Source organism: Galeopterus variegatus, unplaced genomic scaffold, assembly GCF_000696425.1.
Source record: "Galeopterus variegatus unplaced genomic scaffold, G_variegatus-3.0.2 Scaffold341, whole genome shotgun sequence".
NCBI lineage: Eukaryota > Metazoa > Chordata > Mammalia > Dermoptera > Cynocephalidae > Galeopterus > Galeopterus variegatus.
In genome coordinates, this window is record NW_007726452.1 from 203,039 (window position 1) to 229,675 (window position 26,637).

Below are 26,637 nucleotides of genomic sequence, written 5' to 3' on the forward strand. Positions count from 1 at the left end.
TAGGATAAAGTATTGCAGAAGTGGTCAAAGAATGCTTCTTCTTGAATCACACATTAAAAGGAGGAGAAATATCTGGTTGGCTGAAGAAAGACCTGTATGAGTAATGGAAATTAAAAGGTAGTATAAGAATAAGAGAAATTTAAATTAGTGTGAAAGTGAAAGTTCTAAGAAATAGTGAAGCCTTGATGTTGGATAAGAAAAGTCAAAATTAAGTGATGACCTATATAAATTTATTTAGCTTAACCAAAAACAAGAAAGGATAAAACAAAGTGTAGCTCACTTTTCATGTGAACAGGAAAGTAAATATAGATAATACCAGGAATGTGTACGTTCCATGAGGGCATGAATTTTTGTCTTTTATTCCCTGATATATCACCTACAACAGTGCCTAGAACATAGTAGTTACTCAAAAATTTTTTTTGTTGAATGAACTGCTTCTTTGCTTTAATTTTTTTTACCTTTATTAAGCAGTGAAATGAACTCATGCCTGTGGGCACATACATGAAATGTAACATATGAATGAATGACCTACGGAATCAAGTGATACTGAGAAATAAAGCACATTTCATGGAACTCCTCCTGGGCAGGTCTGGCTTAAGCCTAAGATCATTTTAGTAGCAGGAACTAGTGTGACATAATGCCATTACTGGGCCTCAAGCTACTATTCTTAAGAATTTTTGAGTAAAGACTATTAACTGTCATAGGGATAACATTTTTTAAAGGAAACAAAGGATGATTGGGGGGGGGGAGGGAAGCAGACACAACAATTACAATTCCTTGAAGTTGATACAAGTGAACAGAAAGGACATTGTTGGGAGGGAGGGGGGAGAGGGAGGGAGGTTTTGGTAATGGGCCACAATAATCAACCACATTGTATATTGACAAAATAAAATTAAATTTAAAAAAAATAGGAAACAAAGGATGACCCTGAGAGCCACAGTTAGTAATTCGGTTATTTGCAGACTTAAAAATATAGAAAGAAGAATATCACAATGAAATCCATGTGCTATCCATCCTGTAAATCCCAGGGTGTGAGTACGAACCAACCCAGCATCATATAAGAATTGATCCTGTGAGAATATTTTCATTTTTATTGATAAAATGTGAAGGAGGAGGGATAGGTGTAATCTCAACTTCCTAAGCCTGTTGATTTTGTTTAGGTGACGTCCTCATCTGTAAATTGGGAAAATACCTTCTTAACCACACAGATTTTAATAGTAGCTAAAGGAATAGTGAAGTAAATAATTTAGTCATTAAATACAAAAATACTAACAAGTCCTGTGTAAAGAGTGTTTGAGGTCTAGTCCTTGAAAGATAGGATTGGAACTCAGCATGACCTTGGTAAACTAGAGAAGTGGTCAGAAATCATGAAGCCAAGGAGAAAAAAGTAAACTCTCTAAATGCAAAATGTGGAAGAGTTGGCTAGAAGCAAATCTGGCAAGGGAAAAAATACAAAACTGAAATAAATGAAACGGTAAACATTTACTTTAAAACTCATGCAGTATGTGGTTAATTAAAAACAGATATTTGATAAGAGTATACAACAGAAGTCCTTTTTGAAGACTATATTTTTGGACTCGAGAGTTAAAGGCAAATAGAATTTGAAATGGAGAACTATAAAGATAGAAAAAAAGAGAAACTAAAGTAAGGAAAGGATTAAAAGAATAGGTATAATTCACTGTACAATCTTTAAGTGTGCAAAAAGAGGACATGATCACTAAATGTAATTCTGTGTACAAATGGCAGATGTAAAGGGGTGGACATAAAGTATTCTGTGAGGGATTAGCTATAAGTAAGAATTTCCTGAGTGAGAGTTGTGAAATATCAAAATAGGTTACTGAGGAAGGTTATGTTGCTCCTTTTCCGGAAGGCCTTAAAAATAGGAGAGGTGGAATCTTTGCTAAATAATTTTGGTATGGCATTATCTGAAGGAGGGAAAAATGATATGACCTTGCATGGCCCCTGCCAACATTAATATCCGGCATTCTCCTCTTACCTTGGCTGGATGGAAGTACACGTGCATATTACTACACAAAGGAAAGGATTTTTTTTTTTTTTCTCTTTTCTGACATGGCAAATTTTATCTTTCTCAGGAAGATCCATTTTAAGGCGAGGAAATTTATAAGCTTGTCCTAAAATTCTCCATAGTAAGTTTAGGAAAACATTTATGAAATATTCCTATTAACTGATATTTTCAAAGGAATTTGGTAGAGGTTTTGCTATATTTATTGTTTTTATAGTTCATAAGATATAAAAGCAAACATTTTAACATAATTTTGAATTTTAGAATCTCTGGGATTGTGGACAAATAATAACGTGGTATTTCAACTAGTTACTTAGTGGAAATGTCCATGTTTCTGACATCTAGAAGTTTTGTGCACTCCCTCCCTTTCTTGGGACACTTATATTACTGGACCTACCAACAGGCATGAGTGACACTGATATAAAGATTATTCCAGAGGTTTCTTCATTTTGAAAGGAAGTGCTTTCCAACAGGTTCTTTCCTACCGAATTAGAAATCTCAGAGATTTCCTGTTTACCAAAAGCCCTCTTAGAGTGCATGGGACACAGAAACAGCCATTTTGAGCTTTCACTTTGCACAGTCAACTACCCGGCATCTTAAATTGAATTCAGTCATGGATATAATATGCCATTGTTGCTTGTGGAGTTTTTTAATGGCTCTGACCCACTATTCTCATCAACTAGTAAAATAACATATATAAATACAGAAATGAATAATAGAATACTTCAAAAGGTTCATGGAAAAATAGAATTAAAGGATAATATGAGTCTTTTCATGAACTTTTTGAAGTACTCCCACATATATGTACCATGGTGTTCTGCCTATGAAAGTAGAAAAAAAGTCTGACACATGCTGAAATATACAGACTATGACTTCCTCACACTCTGAAGGCTCTGATAGAGCAAGGCTATAAGATACATGGTGAAAAAGCAGTTATATGAACTTCTATAATGCAATAAAGTTTATAATTTTTCTTCAACAATTTTAAATATATTGCTGTTTATCAACTGTTTTATACAGTTAATTAGTGTATTTTTTTTTCCTTTTTGTCTTTTTTTGTGTCCGGCAACGGACCGCAACCCTCAGTGTCGCTAGTGCGCCACTGGGCCGGCCCTTAATTAGTGTATTTTATTAAGTATGTGTTGCTTTCCATTGCTTTGCCCGCCACGGGTTTGTCACCCCACTTACCCTGGGCGATGGAGATGCAAAGGATTACTCAAACCCCATCTCTTCTGAGCAGTGAGAAGCCCTGAAGAGGTTAACTTCCCAGGCACCCTCCAGTGAGAGGCAGCCCTTCCTTCAGAAATGAATGCTGAATTGGGGTTCTCTTCCTGCATTTATTTTCCAGACCAGGAAGTTACAGGAAGAGACATAAGTGGGGTTATAGTTTAACAGTATAGGCTGGTAACTTTCAGTGAAACAATCCAGATGACATTCCAGTAAGGCAATTAACAAAAGCTTGATCTTAGCAAACATTCCTTCCTACAGCAATTTCTCAGTATCTTCACATAACAATCAGTAACTAGTCTGTCTTTGAGCCAGCAACCTGCTGTGCCACAATCCTTATCTTGCAACAGAGACTTATAGCCCGAGGGAAATTTCCTGTCCTCCGCAAGGCCAATATTTGGAACTGCCAGGCTTTGGAATACTGCCAGGCCCTGTGAAGTACATATGCCTTTTAGTATATTCCACAGGTATGTGTCTTATAAAGCTAATAGCCATAAAATTACTTCTAAAATAATGTATTTAAAGAGCTTGAATTACACAGTTATACTCAGAGCTCTCAAACACAAAGAGTTTTAAACAAGTAGGTAAATGTATAAAGTTCTGAAGTGGAAACTGCATGGCAAATAAAAGAATATTGTTGTAGGCCTTAATGTGAGCAGATGAGGAAGAGAGAAACAGAACATAAAGAGAGAGAAGAATTAGAGTAGGGGAGTGAGAGGAGGAGGGAAGAGATACAGACCAGGTAACGCAGGAGTTGATTAGGCCTGTTTTAGAAACCTATTCAAGGTACTTTGAGGAGAGCAAGATGACTGCTTCGAGCCTTGGTGACAAGATACCCGTAACATTTTGTGTAATCCTCATCTTCATAAATGAAGTGGACTTCCTGAGCCATTATCAGGAAGACACATGTTTTGATTATTTTTCCCAGGAGTTGAGATGAATATGCAGTTTTATATACATTTACCTGGTTTTCTTTGTGAGCAATCACAGTCACTTGTAGAAAGTGAAAGAAACAATCAAAAAACAGCCGCTGCTGATCAGCCAGTAAATTCTAATACTCCAATGACCGATATCTACTTTCATTCTATTCCCCTCTTGGAAGGGTGAAATAAACTCATTTCTGCCATCAAGAGTAAGAAATGTTAGATGAGTTGAAAAACACTGATTTTAAAGTATTTCATAGATTCCACCAAATTCCTCTGAATGTCACATTTTCTGCATAGAATTTTAATTTGTAAGTACTCTTTTAACTATTACCTTGCAGTATAGAGAAGTAGTAGAGTATGTGGTTTGAGTACTGAGTCTGGAACTGGATTTATATGGATTCAGATTATAGTTCTAACACTAGCTGTGTGACCTTGGGCAAGTTACTTAACCTCTCTGTGCTCCAGGCTTCTTTTTTGTAAAATGGAAATTATAATAGTGTCTTCCTCATGGGGTGTTGTGAGAATTAGAGTCAATATACATAAAGATTTTAGTGCCTTAGTACTTTATAATTCCTAGTTATTACTTATTTATTAAACTTCTAAAAACTTCTTTTGGATAGGTGGTCCAAAGTACATAATGTAACCTTGGCCTTGACTGCAAAAATTGCTTGAGACTGAGGCAAACAAACCTTTCAATACCCCCCCCCCCAAAAATGTGGAAAAAACAGTTACATCTATCCAGAAATTAAACATCACTACCAGCATATTTCTCCCCAAAAATGTGGAAAAAACAGTTACATCTATCCAGAAATTAAACATCACTACCAGCATATTTCTCTAGGACAATACCCTTTTAAGAAGAATTCTGATCTCATTTTTTAAAAACATTTATTGAATTTATATCATTTAGCAACTTGAAACGGGTCTTTGAAATTGAACCTGGGAAAATGATACCCGATGGAGTTGAGTGGCCAAAGATATGCAGCTAGTGAGTAGCAGAACCTAACCAGTCTGGCTCCAAAGAGAGCTTTCTCTCCACTGTGCTCCATTGCTTTGTGCTTAGTGCTTTGGGTTTTGGAAACAAGTTGCATTCTTTAATTGATAAATATTTTATGAATAGTTTCACTTTAAGTGAACAGCAGTTTCTGCACCTGATCTCAGATTTGTACATTTTTGTAAAACTAAAAGAATAGTTTTTCATTATTTTGTCATTTCTTCAACAATACTATTATGTTTTTCTTGTGCCAGGCACTGAGCTAAGTGTGAGTTTGGGGCATTTCAGCACTTGCAGTATATTCAGTAGTCAGAGAAAAGAGGCTTGTTCCTTTCTTTAAAGCTAGCATTTTCCAAAGGGTATTCCAGATAAATTGGGAAATACCTCAGATTCTGGCATTCAGATATAGGAGAACCTGAAAAGTCCTGCAGCAGAGAGAATTCAGTTTTCTGATTTCCTGACTTTTTTTTTTTTTTTTGGAGGAACAGCTTCTCAGCATCTTTAGGCACCAGTAGTGATGTCTAGAACTCACTTTGGGCAATCCTAACTTAATCACTTTGGGATCGATCTCTAAGGAGATTCGTGAGCTTGCCTCCACCCATGGGTGCTCTCTTTTAGATTCTAGGTTTGAGAGATTCAGACTAAAATATGATTCGTTTTAGTAATTTGTGATCAATAGTAGCATGGTTTTTTTAATAGGGGAAGTACTGTAATTCTTTCCATTTGTATTATCTGCCAAGGATGACTTGGGCTATCCTTGAAAACAGCCTGGGGCAGAATGTGTAGACATGCTGAGATAAGGAGCCTCCTGCCAGGCCTTCAGCCTAGGAACTGTCTCAGCTCAACTCTGGCCGTCCCTCCGTGGCACGCCTGTCCTTGCCCTGCCTGGATGGGCTGCAGGAAACATTTTGCTTGTCTGAGAACACCTCTATTCCTAGCTCTTTGACAGTTTCACTTTCCGTTCCCCTCAGTTCTAAACACGTGGAAAAGGAGATAAAGAAAGGTGATGAAATGAAAAAAATGGAGTGGGGAATGCTACAAGTAGAGAGAATAAACTCATATTTCCATGCCTGGTTAGTGTGCAGTCATGACTGGATTTTGCAGGTGAAGTAAATGTACCCCAATGGTCATTTTACTAGACAGGGAGGGAAGGAGGTGAGAATGCAGTGTGAAATGTTGGTTAGCATTGAGAATAAAATCAAACACTATGCAATTTTTTAATTATAATAAATATCTGTACCATAATTCATTTGGAAAAGAAAAAATATATAATTTTGATTTTACAAAAATAAACCTTTTCAAATTTACGATTTTTTTTCAGGGCATATTATAATAAATATCTGTACCATAATTCATTTGGAAAAGAAAATATATATAATTTTGATTTTACAAAAATAAACCTTTTCAAATTTACGATTTTTTTTCAGGGCATTTAATCATTTGTAAATGAAAGTGGATTAGTGTTAATTTAGGCTTCATGGTAAATTATATGGCTCACGCTATTTTAAAAATGATAAATTAAATCCACCAAATAGGAAAGAAAAAGAAAATGGTTTGGAATAAAGGATCAAATTTATTTACCGCCCCCCCCCAAAAAAAAATGGCAGGAGAGGAAGATTTGAAAATATATACACTCATTCCTTAAATAAAGTTTCAATGCATAGAAAATTTTGACCTTTTCCCTTAAAATACTATCATTTTTCATTGGACATTTCTATTTCACCACTTTTTAAATTAAAGTGTGAGTCTATTGTCCTTTAATTTCCTACTTATTAAAATGAATAATCCTTAAGTGTGTATTTTCCCTCTTAAAAATGCTTTGATTTTAAAAATACTAGATAATTCAATTGTCTGTTCATTCCAAGTTGGAAATTAATCTGTTTGGCTTAAGGCTACGTAGCTTACTCTCATTAGATGGGGATGTCCAGATATGTGAATATTTCCAGTACAGTGACACTGGGAATTTCACATATTGCTGAGGTCTTAATCAAAATTCTGCTGATTGCTTGGGAGTTGGATCCTTTGAGAGAGGAAATAAATGAACGTAACTCAATAACTAAGTCACATTAGTAATGTTGTAAGATTGTTTATTTCTAAAAGTTAAAAAAATGTGATTTTTGTGTAATTCTGTATTTTCTCTATTTTACATTTGCAGAAATTTTGCATTATATTTGTCAAATTGTTCATGGTGCTATCCATAGTTAACATTGCAAAATGAGCTTATAGTCCCAAGAACTGTTTCAACCAGTGAACACTTCTTTCAGGAAATATCCACATTTCAAGGGAATACACACCTTCGGATTTAACTGATATCAATTTAGAAACATTTTGCATTATATTATATTCAAAAGTATTTATAATTTAAAAAATATATATAAAAGGCCAAAATAAAAAAGATTTACACAATGAATTTATGAAATTGAATTGCATACAACTGAATTTTTACAAATGAGTGTGACTCCATTTTTTATTTGAGTCTTACAACCTCACTATAGACTGTATGTGTTATTCCCATTCTATAGATGAGGAGACCGAGGCTTAGGAAACTATGATTTGGCCAAGTTTGTACCAACAGTGACAAGCAAAGCACAAGAGTATTCTTCCTTCAAAAAATGCCTGACTTCATAGTGGTTTAGGTCTTTCCTCAGATGTCATCATCTCAAATGACCCTTCCCTGATAAACTATCCAATAAATGCCCACCTCTGCCCTCCCCTACTTAATCACCCCTGAGCTGGCTCTCCCATGGTACTTTCTCTAGAATACTTCTCCATCTGACTCATCACATTGATATGCTGTGTATTACCCATTTCTCCCTTTGGAAATGAAGCTTCATGTTTTTTAAATGCATCGTTTTGATTTTCAACAGCTGCACTGGGTCTTTAATCATATATTATCTTTATGAAGCCTTTTTCTAACATATGTTAATTGGCTGTTTTCTGTGACAAATTATGAGCTCTTACTTTGATGAGGTTCAATTGCAATCATGTTGGAGTCGAGTACGTGGAGTTTCCACCCCTGCTGGCTCCTCAAACCACTACAAACATCCGCACGTCACTACAGTGCTGAGTAATGGCAGGATTTGGGCTGGCTGATTTTGCTAGAGATTTTTTTTTCCACAAGATATTTTCAGCTTCTTTGTACTAAATCTGTTGCAGGGTTTGCCCTTTTTAGCAGAAGCATGCTCTAAAATTAACATCAAATCTTAGTGGAGATTACTATAATACATGAGAAATATTTCATAATACAACTCCCCAGAGTCTGTTTTGCCTTACGAAAATTTTAGTACACTTATTACACATTTTTTAAAAGTCAGTCAGTTGTGGGGTTGATCAGTATTTTTTAGATCATCAGCATTTTGGAACATATTTTGAATTTTCCTCTTTTGAGGGGAGTAATATTTATTGAGTAGATGATCAGGTATATATGTAGCTATCATAAAGAAAATGCACCTAGTATTTTTTCTAGGTGTTGCCAAATATATCACATATTAAAAATTCCATTGCATTTTCTTTTTTCTTTGTAGTTATATCTGTTGGTCAAGTAATAAAAACGGTCATGTGTCACATCAATGTTAATGTCCTATAAAATACATAGCATCCATTCCAGTTCTCTATCCTAATGTCAATTTTTAATGTATGATTGGGATGAACAGATATGTTTTAATCCATCTGCTCTGAGAACTGTGACAGATAGCCTGCATCAAATACCAAAAGATGATCAGTGATTGCTATAATTAGAATAGATATAAAAATACAGTGCATTTGTTTATGTTCACAGTAAAGTAGTCAGGGTAATTGATTAAGGTCCTCAGAACTGTGTCAAACACCAGTCATATTGGGATTAATTGAACTATGTTTCTGCCTTCACACCCAAGGTAAAGGACTCTAGGTAAACTACAGTCTTTCAAAGCTAGAAGTCAGATTTCCATACAGGTATTACAGTTCAGAATAAGATGAGCCAGATGTGGATAGGAGCTACTCCTCATGAAGCTGTTTTTAATCAGTCGTTTCCCTGGAGTAACACACAATCAATCAGCTCTAAATCCTGAGGCTACCTGCAGTCGTAGGAAGGCCTGGGAACATCATTATGGAACTTACAATTGAGCATATATAAAAAAAATTAGAGCAGAAATTAAGGGTAAGAAAGGTTAACTTCAGAAGTCTTATTTTGTTACTGTTTTTTTAGAGGGAGGTAAAGAGATCATTTCAATTTTTTAAAAGGGAATATTAAACCCAACTTCTAACTGCATATTCTACTGTATTAAGGATTGTTATAAACAATCCAAATGAAACGTTATATTGATTTATGTTAGCCAGAACTTTGTAAACATATATATTATTTTGAAAATGTACATACGGGTCAATTTCAGCATAAGTAGATAAATGTAAAGTTTTTTTGCATTCGTACCTCTGCAGCTAGAGAGAGAGAATGGCTTCAAAAGTCCTGCATGGTACTTCACTGCGATACAAAGACACAGATACACTGTGTCTTGAGCTAGTGTACACAAGGAAATTTAGTTCCACTTGACAAGACACATACTTAATTGGCTTTAAGAAAATAAACCAAGGTAAAGAACGATGTGTAAATGAAACAGAGAACTTGGCACTTGACTGTATGGAAGCCCATGAGCCATGTGGCTTAATTGGGGCCAGTTGGGATCATTTAATGATTGCTGTCAGAAGATCAGATTTAATTCTTCTTATAAGAAGACCACAGTGGGATAGAGTTAAACAAATTGTCATCAGAGGTTTCAGATGAACAAAGCCTTAATTAGGTTGATTAGGGTGCTGTAAAAGAGATGAAGAGAAATAGAAAAATTGATGAATCACTGGGTTTCATGTCTTATAAGAAGACCACAGTGGGATAGAGTTAAACAAATTGTCATCAGAGGTTTCAGATGAACAAAGCCTTAATTAGGTTTATTAGGGTGCTGTAAAAGAGATGAAGAGAAATAGAAAAATTGATGAATCACTGGGTTTCATGTTGAGACACATACAATAGCAATATTATCTATACTTTGAGAGATTACTATAGCATTTTGAATATCACATATATTATTAGCATGGAAGGTTTTTATGTAAGCTTTTTAAGCACCTAAGATTTAACCAGAGATAAAAATAAATGACGTTCAATTTAAATAGCAGATGATTTATCAAGCATTTCCTCTTTAATATACAACAAAAACATTAGCAGGAGAACAATAGCATTTCGTCCCATTTCAAGGTCATCTTTAAATGTTAAATCATTAGGAAAGTAAATAATGACAGAAGCAAATTATTTTCAAGAACTTAATTTTCAATCATTTAACATAATATTGGAATGCAAAGTAAAAAAAGCCTTTACTTAGAATGTCCTTTTAACCATTAATATTACAATCAGTAATATTGTGATTATTTACAGGTGACCATACTCAGGACTACTGAGGTCTTAAAATGTACTCTCATTGCTTTATCTACACATTTTGAAAAACTAAAATGTGTTTTCCCATGTGTTGCACACACATGCAAATGCACATACATACACACAGCACACAAATGTTCAGTAAGACTGAAAAATGTGTGGAACATACACAGAAAAAAATTTGTAGAGCATTTTCATTTTAATAATAAACTATGATATAAAGATTAAGAAAATAATGTACATAAATTTTTTTTCTAACAGACTCTTGCAATGCCTGGGAATTCAGATTTTTGTCATAAGAAGATGAAAATGTATAATAGCAACATCACCCACTTCAAGCCTTGCTTGCTTTGGAGGCTGACGATTTTGTTTCACTGACGTTAGTTTTGTATAGTGCTTAACTTGCTTTGTTCAATAACAGCAACAAAAAATCCAGCTGCATGTGCTTATTGAGAGGTTACAGCTGGGGAACAGAACACAGTCCATGATGCTAAATAGTGGCTTTTGCTTTCTGGTGAAGACAGTGCATGCTTTACCTTTGTGGTAAGACCTGCCACATCACTAAGTGGCCTTTGAAAGAAAACGTGGTGGCTATACTGTTGTGAAAAATTAAGAAAACAAAGACATGATAGAGCCCTGAATTAATTACCTAATATGATGTGGAAAGACCAAAAATGTGGTGTGGTTGAATAGCACGAGGCTCTTGACATATTTAGACCATTTGGAGTTTATTTTGGCATGGGAATGGAGAATGCTGTTTTAGCTGCAGTGTGAAAAAAATGTCCAAGACAAAATATAGCATGGATATCTATGACAGGGAAACTGTGCTTCTCTCGTATTTATTAAGTTGTTTATAATCTAATACAGTCGTTTAAAGGTATGTGTCTCCTAAATTCTGGAACTGTGTAAATAAAATAATTTGTATCAGTGATACTATGACAGGGAAACTGTGCTTCTCTCGTATTTATTAAGTTGTTTATAATCTAATACAGTCATTTAAAGGTATGTGTCTCCTAAATTCTGGAACTGTGTAAATAAAATAATTTGTATCAGTGATAATGGCTGGTTAGGCCCACTTGTTAAATTAATTGCAGGAGTTTTCAAAACGAGTTCCTTTTTGGCCTTATTATATTTCTGACATACATTTCATCTCCTTTTGTCCTTGGGGAAAGATATTAAAGTAGGACTAGAAGCATTAATGTAGAGTTTTCAGCAGCCATGGTCATTGGGAAAATTGATATATTTCCCTAGTTATTTCTACTTTTGCAGCCTGAAGCTTTTCCATGGCTGATATTTAAGAGAAACTTCTTAATTTTTAAAACATTGTTAATTTTTTCTTCATGTAGCAATTACTGTTACAGGATAAATGAAGCATTATTTGTTAGAAGCTGCTCATCATTAGCTTTGTAGAGTGAAAGCTGCATGGTAGATGTCAAGATGACACTATTCACTTGATAGCTTTATGATATGATATGGCTTTCAATTTATGCCTCAAAACTGAAGCAGTCACACAATAGTAGACCATGTTCCCGGTACTGCTATGTACCCAGCAGTTCATGTATAGTACCACATTTAATTATCATAACCATCTTGCAAATGAGAAAATCTTTTCCTAATTTTAGGTAGGGCAAGGAAATAACAGTTTCGAGGGATTTAATAATGTCTGTTGTCACTCAACTAAGTACCAAGCTAGAGTTCAAACCCCAAGCTTCCTGACTCCAGAATCCATTCAGCTTCCACTCTCAGCATACATTATTCTTACCCCACATATGAAATGCTGTATAAATATAATGAAGGAGTAAGTGAGGTTATCAATTTGCTACAGTATAAGCAAAAATAGAAAAACGTTCTTAATAGTAGTCATTAAAAACAGCAACTGAAGAAAATACCTCAATTGAGAGATCGAAACAATAAATTAATTCAGTTAATCAACTAGTAGTTATTAGCTCCTGCTGTATGCCTGACATTGGGTTAGATACTGAGAATACAGAGGTGAAACAAACAGACTTGGCTGACAGATGTTGAGGAAAATAGGCAATCATACAATTTGAACTGTGGCAATTGCTGCAAAGGAGAGGGACTTGATGCTGTGAGACCTTATGATAAGGGAGATTGATGTGATCAGGAGGGCTTGGAGCACTTCCTGAGAAGGTGAAGCTGGAGCTGAGACAGAACAGAGGAGAAGCTGTTAAGGAGGCACAAAACGAAAGTAGGGACGTTCCAGGCAGAAGGAACTGCATATGCAAAGGCCCTGTGGTAGGAAGGACCATGGCAGGTATGAGGAACCGAACAAGATAGTCAACATTATTTATTACTTGTATGTGTGATATTATGTTACTGAGACTTGAAGATGACTCAAAATTCATCATATTAATACCAAATTGAGAAAATAACTTGGTGTTTGGCATGATGGTATTTATCGAGTGGGGAAAAATGGCTGTTCTATCATTACCCTTCAAAGGATAATTCTTGGCTGTTTGACTTAAAAATGAACTCAGTTTGCAGTCATAGCTAGCATAATATAACATTCTGTAAAATACATGGTAAGTTTAGAGAGAAATTGAGTGACTCCCAGAACTGAGGAAATATTCCTCAACTCAGAAGACATCATGTTGTTGAATACCAGTAAAAACGATAATTCATTTATATCTTTTGATGTTTGGAATAGCTCTTACAGGAATAAAAGGAAAAGTTCTGCTTGTTCCTTTTAACCAAAATATAATTGCATACCTCAAATGTCTTTCAAACAAGTCATAAAGTAGAAAGTTAAATTAAATGTATCTAGATGCAAATAATGAGCAAAGTTTCCCACTTAAAACAATAATGAATCACTTAATTGTTTGAGTTAGTAATACCAGGCTTGCAGCAACTGGGCTTATGATCATTTTTGTCCTTTAATAAGTATCCACCTTGTATTTATTTAACAGTATTATTTCTTGTTGTGTGATAAAGTATGCTTAGTTGTCAGCCTTGAGTTTTTACAAAACAGTATGTGAGGATGCTAGTATTAGTGAAAATGTAAGTCAATGAAAAAGTTATTTGCTAATATGAATAAAAGAAAACCAGAATTCTTTCTTTGCAAATTGACATCACATATTTTAATGTTATATCATTATACATAGGCTGTTTTTATTTAAGTGGCTGCATCGTACTTATTGTAGCATAATACATGCTTTGCAAAGATAAGTTTAGCAGACGAAAATTAATTTCTTCCCACATCTTTTAATGTGGTATGGCTGTCTCACTCTAAGATCAAAACACATAACTGAAGGTTATGTTTAATTTCTAAATCAAAGTGTTGTGGGAAGATGATTGAAATCTGATGATGACTCAGATCCACTTGATATGTGGTTTTCTTCCTACAGAAACCTTATGGTAGACTGTCATTTCCATGTTAGAAAGAACCTGATAGTGATGAGATTAAAATAAATAGTTTCACTATGGACTGAAAGTTTGTTAGTTACTTTGGTTCCTAGTTTAACATTTTTTAAAGATCCTTGAAAGCCTCAGTAACATTGTTATATGCCCTCCACCCGCCCCTGAAAAAATATATATATTTTTTCAATGGGAAGGCAAACAAATTATTAATGTATTTTACCAACAAACTTGATTTTTTGACAGTTTTCATGATTCTGTTTTTTCTCAAAAGTTATCATTTATCCATTTTGGCTCTTTGCTTATACAGAATTCCTCATTCGCCTTGAATGGCCAATTCAGATTGTATGGCTGTATTAACTGTAAGATGATTTTTGTAAGTAAGACATGGCAAATGGTAATGAGATATACCTGCTACTTCACCATGTAAAGTGATGTTTGTTTGTTTTCTTATTTTTATTTCTTAAAGCAATCATAGCAAAACACTAACCTAGAGCCGAAATGGATTTTTCTCAGGTATTTTAAAGATAGAAAATACAAATTGCGTCCCGGGTCTGGATTTTCCTCATTGTCCCTTATCTGAACCTCTTCAAGGCCTCTGTGTGGGGTGCTCAGCACAGCACACTCAGACGGTTCTGCTCAGAGAAGGAAGTGGAGAGTTTTGGTTCCCATTTTACACTTCTGGAACAGTTTAGGGAAGGAAGCACCTTTACACCTTTTATTGTTCGTGGTTGCTGACATCATATCCTTCCCTGACCAGTCTGTGCGTGTTTCCTGCCATTCTGTCAAGATTCTTCTGTGTTACTGGGAGGGATTTGCAGGAGGGAGGGAGAGAGGGAGAGGGTAAGAAAGAGTGAGGGAGGGAAGAGGGAGAGGGGAGGGGGAGGTGTGTGTCACTCAAGGGAACTTGCTTGTAAATGAGAGAGCCGGGTGGGAGAATGATTTTTAGCATCTGTCCAGAAGAAATTCTTCTCTACTTGGGTCTCAAACCACTTTGCCTTCATCTATCTGCTTAAGCCAGACTCAAAGTGAACAGAAGCCTGCCATAATGAAGTTCCCCTTTTTAGTAAGCAGCCTGATTTTATTTTTCTTTTCTTTTATTTAGGTTGGCAAAAGAAAAAAAAATGCAGAAGACTGTAACTCTATAGAGTGTAACTATAGTAGAGCATTTTTTTTTTTTACTTTTAATTACTGATTGTTTATATATAACTGTCATTTTCCAAGAATGCTTCTTTCATGTGGAAAAAAAGTAGCGGCAAGACTGCTGGAATTATTTTAAGCTTATGGTGGATTGTACGTAATGAAAGTTCTCCACATAACTTGAAAATCTACTACATGTAGTTTAGCTATTATATTCCTTTTATCACATACATACAAAACAGTTTTACAGATTACTGAAGTTACATAATCTAGTTCTCCGCCTCCCTAGGCTCCTACAAATTAATTCTTGAAACCTTACGATATAGTTTTTGCATAAATATCAGGTTAGAAAAATAGTTATGCTAAGAAAGCAATGTGTGAGTTACTGTTGACCTTCCTAATTCTTTGAGTTATACTGACAGCCTTCAAGTGTAGTGACCCATATTCGAATGTTCTGAGCCACATGCTTTGTGACACATTTTACTTCATAAACAGTTACTCAGTGGCATCACCAGCACCTGTTACTCTGCATGAGCCTTGATTTTCTATTTATTTATTTATTTATCTATCTATCTATCTATTTATTATTTAATTTTGGCAGCTGGCTAGTACGGGGATTGAACCCTGGACCTTGGTATTATCAGCACCACGCTGTGACCAATTGAGCTAACTGGCCTGCCCTGCACGAACACTCTGTACCAAATTTTGCATTTTAGAAATGTTCAGAAGGCAAACACTTCAAAAAATAGTCATTTATATGGAAAACAGAAAAACGGTTTAATTTTATTTAAATTTATACTTGCTTCTCTCTACCTTGAATATTTCAAAAAGGATAACATATTCAATGGCATTTGTATCAACGATTTATATATACACACACATATATGCATACATAAATATATGTATACACACATGCATACATTCTTTTTGGCAGAATATTTCCCATTATGTTTTACAATTCCCCCCCCAAAAAAAATATCCTTACTCTGCTCTTTTTAAAAAGTGTCTCGTTTCAAAGTTGTGACATGTGGGGTGATGATGGGGAGGAACTCTTCTGAATTTGGTTGTCAGGAACTCTCTCTGTCTGAAGAGACTTTTCTCTGGGGATGTTTCTCTGCTTGTTTGGTTATTTGTATTTTGAAATCAGGATCTGCAGATGTTCTCGACTTCTCTGCCTTGTCACCACACTCTAATCTGTTCACCCTGACCTTCCACCTTAAAGTGAGTAAGCGCTTAGGCGGGCATAGTCCTGTAAGCCGATAGTGCCACCAGCCTCAGCTAAATGAAAGGAAAGGAAATTGTCCATATGCATTTGCTGTGGAGTCATGGACTGGCTTTTCTGTGATAGAGAAAGCCTGTTTGTCTCTTTGAGGTCTTGCGCATGCATGGGAAATACCATTCTAATGTGCTGCTTGTTTCTAAGGTAAGACTATAGGAAACATAGGAAAGTTGCCCAGATAAGTGATATTTGAGACCATTTCTAAAAATAGATAGATGGGCAATATTTGGAAGCATTAAATATATGATGCAGTTGTGCTTTGTGGATTTTTCATGTTTTAATGTGATTTTAACATACCTTATAGCTAATTTTTTCATGTATATTTGTCAAATGTGTGTTATTTATATAACTCTTTAAAACTTTTGAACTACTTCCAACATGTAAAAATACAGCTGCAGTAATAGTTTGGATGAGCACTGTGTAGTCATGATGTTACTCAAACATATATATTCTGAGAGGCAGAACTAAGCTGCAGTTTAATAGAAAAGCGTTGGGCAAAAGAGAATGGATAGTCTTAGTATTTAAGCAGCGCTTAATCCACCAGAACTAATTATATCATAATAGCTTCTGCAATTAGATAATCACCAAAAACTTAAACTAAAAAAAAAATTATTCCAGGTGATAAAAAATTTAAAAATTAAAGAAATCAAAAGATATTTGACGATCAGACCAAGTGTGTAACATCCTCCTGTTCCAAGAACTTTGAATTGGAGCCAAATAATCTATTAAATAGCCAGGACGTTGGCTTAGCGTTACATAATACATGTGGGAATTTATCAGGTCCGTTGTCAGACACCAACTAAAATAAACAGGGAAATTCTGAGCAGTGTGTAAAGTAGTTGCACTCATTGACAAAAGATGGGATAGAATAATTGAAGCTGTTGCTGGCAAATGAAGAAACCATTGTGTTAACTTCCACATTTCACAGCAGTTCACTTTCATTATGTTCAAATATTTTCAAATATAATTTAAAACAAAGTAAAATTTATATTTTCAATATTTTGCATTCCTTGGGTTTATTTCATGTTATCAATGATCATTCTCTTAGTTTTAACTCATGGCCTAGCAATCTTTAATATGTAATATCAACCTTCTGTAATTTTGTATCTTACTCTTCAAAGAGACATGGTATGTCTTTATTAAATATTTAAATTGAGAGGACTGATGTCTTATTATTAAAAAAAATAGTTATAAATGGAACAATAATCTTAATTTTTGCACTATCTCTTTTCTGTCAATGACTATCTTTTTTGGATCCTTGTTTTCAAGATATAGTTTAAGGGCTTTCAAAAGGAAAAGATCTCACTGCTTGTAGATGCTTGTAATGTAAGATTGAATATCCCATATTATTTTTACAGTGTTTTCATAGCAACGATTTTTTGAAAAATAAGATTAAAGGATTTAGATTTAAATTATTTGACATTTACATATATCAAATAACACTTTCATAATCGTCCATCCTATTTGCATAACGAGGGACATTATCACCTCTGCTGTCAAAACAGGAGATTGTTTTCCCTTCAGAAATGAATTAGCTGCCCTACTTAGCATACACAGGTACATAAAGGTTCATTAACTCTCTGATTTAGGTAATTTTTCATAACAGAAGGGTGAAAATTGTCACCTTATTTCATTAAAAAATATTAGGAAACTCTAAAAAATATGCATTTCAAGTGTTGGTTGCTAAAGCATAGTTTTAATCATTTAAATGACTTGTTAAATGACTTATGAAATTATTTTAATTATAAAAACAAACCATTCCTCCTTGATATGCTCTTACATGGGATATCCCATGTACTATTAATAAATGGTTATTTTTATTCATTTTATTGCTCTACTATCATAGTTGATTTCCTTGATAAAATTAGAATATGATAGTTCTTCATGAATCTGGTTTGCTTTTAGACTGGTATTTAATTTTCTTTTGTTGTTCAGCAGGAACGAATGCAGGAATTTGGGAACTGAGCTGTGCAAGTGCTGAAGAAGGAGATTTGTTTGGAGGAAACAGGAAAGAGAAAGAAAAGGAAGGAAAAAATACATAATTTCAGGGACGAGAGAGAGAAGAAAAACGGGGACTATGGGGAGAAAAAAGATTCAGATTACGAGGATTATGGATGAACGTAACAGACAGGTGAGTGGTGTCAACTTTTCACAGTACTTATGTAGACCATTTATAACATTTTCCCCAGATATATTAAGGGTACTGAAAACATAAACATTTTTGACCTTAATGCAACATTAAGAGAAGTTTTGGTGAATTAAATATGGCCACTTTAAGTGCAAACAGTCTCTAATTGTAAAGAAAAAAAATCATCTTATCTGTTAAAAATACAGCTTACATATTTGTGATTATACACCTTTTACTTCAACATGGATTTTAAATGGAAGCTGTACTTGTGTGACATGGATAGCTTAATAATTAAGAGTTAATAAGCATAACACTACTACATTGCACGCATCATCAAACAAAGATATTCTTATATTCATGAGAACTAGGCCTCTTGTGGTCATCCATTTAAAGGTTTTTTTATATAGGCTAAACATCCTGTATAAAAATGGCTTTCATTCTAGTCACAGTAAAAGAGACTCAAATACGTCCAAAACATTTAAACATTGTGCTGGCAACAACAAAGAAAACACCTACACAAGATATTAGTAACTTAAAACATATAGGCAAGAACTATCAGTTAATTCTTGCCATTTTCTTTAAATTCTGTATTTCATAGACATAGAGGCAGATGATGTTACAATCTTTGTCTAGGACTCCAGTGGTAATATCTGAATGATAGAATTAATCTATTCCGAAGACTTTACACATCCAAATAAAATGCTCGATTCAGCCTTAAAGACTTGTATGTCATGAATGCCTGCAATTTGACTATTTTTCTTCACACTTGAGGAGAGTACATTTAGTTAAGCTGTGTAAGGATAGCTGGGTGGCTTGTACAGATCTTAATGTTGTATATCGAATAATGGTCCCGGGGAAAAATGACAGGGCTGCTGGATCCCAACCATTGCATGTGGATAATGGAATCTGCAGAATCAGGTGCTCCTTGACCATAGAAAAGAAGAGTGTTTTGCTTATTGCCCATTTACACTGAAGAAAGCTAAAAGGACAGCCTTGGGGACAGCCCACCAGACTTTAATTTCCCCCAAATATTCATTTCCCTTAGTGTTCCTTTTTATCTTCTTGGCCCTACAAGTGAGAGTAGAACTGATTTATTCTTTAAAATTTATTTATTTTGTTTGTTTTGTTTTGCTTTGTTTTGTTTTTTAATTAATTTTTATTCAAACATAGATTGTACATATTTATGGGGTACAGATTTATATTTCAATACATGTATACAATGTAATGTTGCTACACGTGTAAATTATAATGAATAGAAATTGTTATTTATGCCATTAAAGCCATAAATCATTAAGAAGTAGAGAAGTTTCCAAGTTTATGCTCCTTTAAATTATTATATATTTTAAGGCACACATGACTATTTTTGAATATTGAGCTAAAGGATAAATAATGCTAAGATTTATGGTGGATTCCTTCAGTGTTTTTATATACATTGTTTATTGTTATAAGTCAATCCAAAAAGCAATAATTCTCTCAGTATAAAACAACTATTTTTTTAATTGGTTTATAACTTGCAATTGAAATTAACAGTGAAATATTAAACATCACATGCCATTGACTGTTTAGACTTTGTTATTTGGACTAGAACCTCTTTTGGTTGCAGTCAAAAATGATATGAATCAACATTTGCACTTTGTTAATAATAATACCAGGTAATTTTTAGGTTCATGAGATTCATTGTACCTTCCTTTTGCTTACAAAGATAGAAGAAACATTATGCAAGTTAAAAGGAACGCAAAATTCACACAGGGATACAAGAATTTTAACACCATACTTTTGAGCTAATAATTGAACATCTTTTCTTAATTTAAATACAGTTGCATCTACAATTGCTGTTCCTCTCACCCGTGTTAGAAGTCATGATAACTTTAGAAGAAAAATTATTTAAATTCAGTTTAGTTTGGCTTATTTTTCTTTTTAATCCTGAAGATGGATTTCTTGGTTTTATTCTGTAGAATTTAGAATTTATTTATTCTTTTCTCCAGTCTTTAGGTACAGTAGTCCCTTTAATTCAATATGCTTAAACGGAATTAGTAAAATCAAAAACTGCCATGGCTTATTTTTCTTTTTAATCCTGAAGATTGATTTCTTGGTTTTATTCTGTAGAATTTAGAATTTATTTATTCTTTTCTCCAGTCTTTATGTACAGTAGTCCCTTTAATTCAATATGCTTAAACGGAATTAGTAAAATCAAAAACTGCCATGCGTTAGTATATATTTCAGTGATCATTTTAAATGGCTATTGACAATTTTTAGCAGCATCGTACATGTAAATGTTCATCAGGCTTACCTCTCACCTACTATGAGAGTGCTTGTAAGAGCCATTTGAAAGAGAACCTAAAATATGTGGGTCACTTCTAACAATCAAAACCAGCAGATCTGCGACAGCATATTGGGAGGCAAGTACAGAGGCACCCCTAACCTGGGCTTCCTTTAAACTGTCTGTTCACATCTGGAAAAGAAAAATGTTAGCTCTTCTGCCATTTTCAAAGCTGACCGCACTGTAGACTGTCCAGTAGAACCTCACACAATGGCCCACTGTCACCTTTTCTTAAAAGTTGTGAAAGACTGCTCTGCCATTGCACTTGTTTATTTGGCCATACATAGAACAGGGTGTGTTTTTACCAGAGAAAGAAATACTGACTTAAACTGTGAAATGAAATATTACAGATATGATGTGATAAGTTATGTATCACTGAGAAATAAACCTGCCGTAAAACAGAGTGGCTAACTGTGTAAATTGAGTTTTGTCTTAACTTTAAAACTATCTTTCATAATGGAAGTAAGGAACCGTTAAAATTCAGCAGCTCCAATTGTATACATTACATAGGGGAGGGTAAAAATTAACAACTTTGTGTATTTAGAGATTTTTTTCTGATTTTCCAAACTTACAAAAACTTCTCTCTTAATTTCTAACCTAAACAAGGTAGATTTCTTAAGCTAGTATGTAAAATTAAAATTATGAATTGTCAATTTATTTTACAGAAATTTTCAGATAACTTAATAAAAGTAGCTACCAATTATGTGCCAAGAACTACATATATATCATTCTATTTAATCCTTATTAAATCCATTTTACAGCTGAATAATTCATTTATTTATTAAATCAACAAATATTACTAGATTGTAGTGTGCCTAACGTTTAAGTATTCAGTGGTGAACAAGAATCTCATCCTGCTTATTCTCTGCTGCAGGGGAGAGCAAACTTTTCTGTAAAGGACCAGATAGCAAATATTTTTGGCCTTGTGAGCCATACAGTTTCTGTTTCAACTTCTTAGCTTAGGGTGAAGCCAGCCATATACAATACGTAAATAAACGAGTGTGGCTGTATTCGAATAAAGCTTTATGACAACAAACAGGGGCGGCTGGATTTGACCTGTGGGCCATAGTTTGTAGATCCCTGGTGGGAGGAAACAGACATGAAATATGCAAATATATAATAAAATTTCATTTTATATGCTATTAATGAAAATATCAAAGTGTAATGAAATAATAACAGAAGATACTTTATTTCCACTGAGTATCAGAGAAAGGCTCCTCTGAGGAAGTGCCAAAATAGGGGAGCTAATGAGTCGGAGTTAGGCAGATGCAATATTCTAGAAGGAACAGTGTTTACAAAGCTCCTTATGAAAGTAAAGAGCTTGGCTGAGGAGCTGAAAGAAGGCCAGTGGGACCTGAGCCTGGTGTATGACTTTAGAGAGATGAGAGAAAAAATGGGACCTTAGGCAGGGCCCAGATCATGCAAAGCTTTGAAGGTTCTCTTAAATTCTAAATAACTGGCCCAGGATCCTATAGTTAATACTAGCGAGTGGCTAAGATCTGAGCCCAAATCTCTCATATTCAGAATAAAACAAAACAAAACATGCTTTTCTCAATTACATCATGATGCATCCAGGATAATATAATGGCTAAGAGCATGGTTTTATGTAATTGCTTTTCTCAACTACATCATTCTGCATCTAGTAAAATAACATAGCTAACAGCGTGGTTTTTAGAGACACACAAATCTGGTTCTGGTGCCAGTTCTGCCACTTAGTATCTGTGTGACCCTCCATCAAGTTATTTAACCCTTCTAAGATTCATCGGTCCTCTCCTCAGTAGAGTGAGGATTAAAAAATAGTACCTACCTTATTAGGTTGTTAAGATAATTAAATAAGGTGAGAAATGTAAAGCACCTAGCACATAATAAGTGATCAATAAGTATACCTATTAACTATTCTTATGACGAGGCATGTTCTTTGAACCGTTAGCTAATACAGTTAATGCAATTTCTATTACAACAACTCCTGTGCTTTGTAGCACACTAGAGAGTGGTACCTGAACCTTCATTCCAAGAGGGTTTTACTTTAAAAAAGTACCAGCACATGGAAGGAAAAATGGAAGAGAGTAGAGCAGGAGCACAAAGGAGGCTTCAGAAGCTCACAAGGCATAGAGAATCATACCAGAGCAGGAGCTGGCTAATGCAGGAGGATGGTTTGTGGACAGGAAGGAAAGATCACACAGGACATTTGCAGAGCAGGGTTTGTGACAAGGATGGGGAGAAGTAGCTTGCTAAATTCTATGCTTGTAAGACTTATTTTCAAATATATGTTACTGACCAATTTGTTTTTAACTATTTATCACCACTGTATCACTTTTAGCTTCCAATTTACACTGACACTACAATTTCAGTCTCTCCATCTGCATTTTTTTCTTTTTACCCTTTAAGTATCTTCATCAATTAGGCAATTATAATCTTACCCTGTTTCATATGATACCCATTTTTAAGTGTGCTTCTAAAGCAGTCAGACTTTTAAATGAGTTTTGTCTTTGTATGACTCTTTTTATAAACAATATATTTAGAAATCTGTTATATCTGTTATAGTAAGAAGAAAGATATATAAAAACTATAACATTAGGCCATTTGTTTCTCTTTTATTCCTAGCAATTTGAACACAATTCACAAATGGTCTCTTTGCTTTATAATTGGATCACCACCGTATTGCACCACACACTTACCTAGGTATCCTATAGATTGTGTGATATATTATATTGATGCTAGCTAGATCTAGTTCTTTACTGCCAGAAAGATACTGTCCCAACTGCCATGAAACTCACTCATTAGCTTTCCTTTGGTAGGAAATCTAAGAGAAGCCCAAATTTTCACAAAGGAAAGGATAACTGTCCCCTGTAGAATTCTGACAGTTTAAGAAATAAACTCTTCTTTGTACTTGAGGGCTTCAGGGTTTTTTATTGTTTCAGTTCTAATTTCTGTATTTCATATAATTTGTTTAAGACTATTTTTTTTAATTCCTATGCTTTTATTTATTATATCTCAAACATTTGGGGTAGAAAGTTGGCAGAAGAAATAAACTCTTCTTTGTACTTGAGGGCTTCAGGGTTTTTTATTGTTTCAGTTCTAATTTCTGTATTTCATATAATTTGTTTAAGACTTTTTTTTTTTAATTCCTATGCTTTTATTTATTATATCTCAAACATTTGGGGTAGAAAGTTGGCAGTGAATGGCCCCTTTCACCACAATGAATGCGTGCACACACTATTCTGTTTGCTACAAGTCACCTTTAGCTTTGCCACTGCACAAACTACGTGTGACATTGTATTACTGAGAAACCAACACTAAAAATATTAGCATTATAAATAGACCACATAAACCAGGAGGTTTCTTCCAAACTGTAGATTTTTTAAAAGACATGTTGCTAATTGTTTCAAAAGTCATGTCCTTTGCAGTCTCAATTTCCTCTGACATTATATCTTACTTCATTTAAAATGGAACTCTTTCAAAAATTATTATGGTGAAAGTATTTTTGAAGTTTACATCTCAATGTACTCTTATTGGAGACAATTTGGAAACTCTTATTTTTTCTGAGAATAATGGCTCTGGTAAAATAATATAATTAAGTTGAAGTAAATTGAAATTCCATAATATGCAGTGTGTATTTGTGTTTCTCTTGAAGTATGTTGGACCATTAATAGGAATAAGAGAACCAATCTAAATGTTTGAAAATTGGTCTTTTAATTTTAAATTGGAACCGTTTAGCTTAAGAAAGCACTAACATTTAAATAGCATTTCAACAAATGTAACTGTTTGGAAACTACAACCGAGACAGTCTCCTGCCTTCTGTCTTGCAAGGATTGATTTGGAAAGCCCTGAGGGAGAAAATATTGGAGTTAGGAGGTAAAACCGAAGCCATTGTGGAAAGGAAGAAGTTACACTCTTCCTGTTATGACAGGAAAACGTAGACAAATGTGCTTCCTGAGCATTTGCTCAGCAGGGAATGAAGTATTCTTTGACCTTTACCTTAGGTACATTTTGGCTTTGTTGAACTGGTAAACATGTTTTTGCCCCCAAAATATTAATCTGGCTTATTTTATTTTTATCTGTTTCAAATTATATATGTTCTGTAGATGAAGTATAGAGAAACAGAGCTATGTATTTTATGACTGCATCTACAGATTGGATTTAGAATGTAAATCAGCCCTTTAACTAACCAAGCAGACCTGCGCAGCACATATAAAAAATTAAAAGCATATTGTGTTATATAGTCTTCTCTTTTTAAAAGCGAAAACATTCGTAGGCTTAAAAATGAGCCACAATAAAATCCTTTAAATCCTAATAAGTTTAATAGTTTTAGATCATTATTCTTCTTTTTCCTCACGTAGACAAATGTATCAGAAACCAGCTGTCACAAATTTTTAAACCCAGCCTCTGTGAGTTAATGAACACTCAAGTTTATTAATATGCATTCAATCATTTAATTGTGATCTAACCCACTGTTTATTATTTTTCCTCAAAATAGTGTGCAGTGCGCAAGATTTCAATTTTTATTTTGGGGTTTGGGGTGTTGATTTAGGGTGAGGGGTTGATAGAGTTCTAAACTCCACACTCTCTAAGCCCCTTATTTTAATCCTTTTATCGTGTTCAGAAATTTTAGGAACTACTGTTGGAAAGTCCTTTGGAAATGCTACTCTATTGCAGCAAAACACAGCTCCATTTGCTTGAGGCTAACAAGGACAATAGTCCTCTTTGCAGCAGAACACACTGTCGTCTCATCCTCGCAAGTTATGCTGGAGGGTTACAAGCACATGGTAGCAGTCTGCTTAAAAGAGTCCCTCACTGCTCTTTAAAGAGCCTTTCATTTAGACGGCAGGCCCCGTCCTTGTATAAAGGAGCGCTTGTCTAGAACACAAGTCTGCAGCCGCGCTGCTTCCTCCCACCGAGAGTAATCATCAAGCCGAAAGCGCGCGAGCCTTTCTAATGACAGACTGCATTAAACAGAATAAAACTGAGGAGGAATATTTTAGAACAGTTGTACCATTACTTATTGTCAGGAACAAGGGAGGGAGAAAAAAAGAGCATTTAGGAAGCCATTTCCCTTTTGGTCAATTAAAGATTGTCGTTGCAGACTCTTGACTCCACCCCTAACCCTTTAAACCCATGGGAAGACCTAGTGGCTCATGGATTATACAGCGCATTGTTTCTATGGACTGTCCGGCTTGTCACTCATTAGTCATTCAGTTTCCTTAACTGGGAGGAAACGAAGAGATTATCTAGGCGGGGGGATGAGGAGGAGAATGAGATTTAAAATGTTTTCATAGAAGGTTATATTAATCATGACTCTATTTGGAGAAAAAAATGATAAAACCTCAAAACTTTGGAAATAGAATTAGCTCGGTATATTAGTCTCAAACACATTCTAAAACAAAGAAACTATTACTTTATAAGTTAAAGAAATGGGTAAAAATTTTTTCTCTATTTATTGAGCATCCTAAGGTTCAATTAAGATTAAGCCAAAAATATTTTGATTGGTGAAAAGAAGTATTGGGAACCAATAGATAAAATTCTTGTTGCTTCCCTTAGTGATGCTCTGAAGTCCTTTGGAGTTAGCCCTCGATTATTCTTATAGGTGTGGGTAGCTGTTGTTTCCAAAGGTCCTTTCTTTCATTTGTTCAGAACTCTCTCCTGTAAGGTGCAAGGACTTGCTCAGCTCATATGGCAGGCAGGTTCTCCTGAGGTGACTTTATGAGTGGGACCGAGACTGGGAGGGTCAGTGGGGGGCACGAGCGTGTGAAGTGCCAAATGATTATGAAATGCCCTTACATTACTCAGTAGTCCAGTTAATCTCTCTACCCTGTAGCAAATGATA

At 34.7% G+C, this 26,637-nt stretch overlaps 1 protein-coding gene across 1 annotated transcript in view; it reads left to right on the plus strand.

Moving 5' to 3' along the window:
* The window catches only part of MEF2C (myocyte enhancer factor 2C), a 147,718-nt gene that overhangs the window by 35,043 nt on the left and 86,038 nt on the right, over positions 1-26,637 (plus strand). The window contains exon 2 of the mRNA XM_008567736.1: positions 18,301-18,496. Within this exon, the coding sequence (XP_008565958.1) occupies positions 18,443-18,496 (54 nt within the window). The 5' untranslated portion in view covers positions 18,301-18,442. The remainder of the gene's footprint in view (positions 1-18,300; positions 18,497-26,637) is intronic.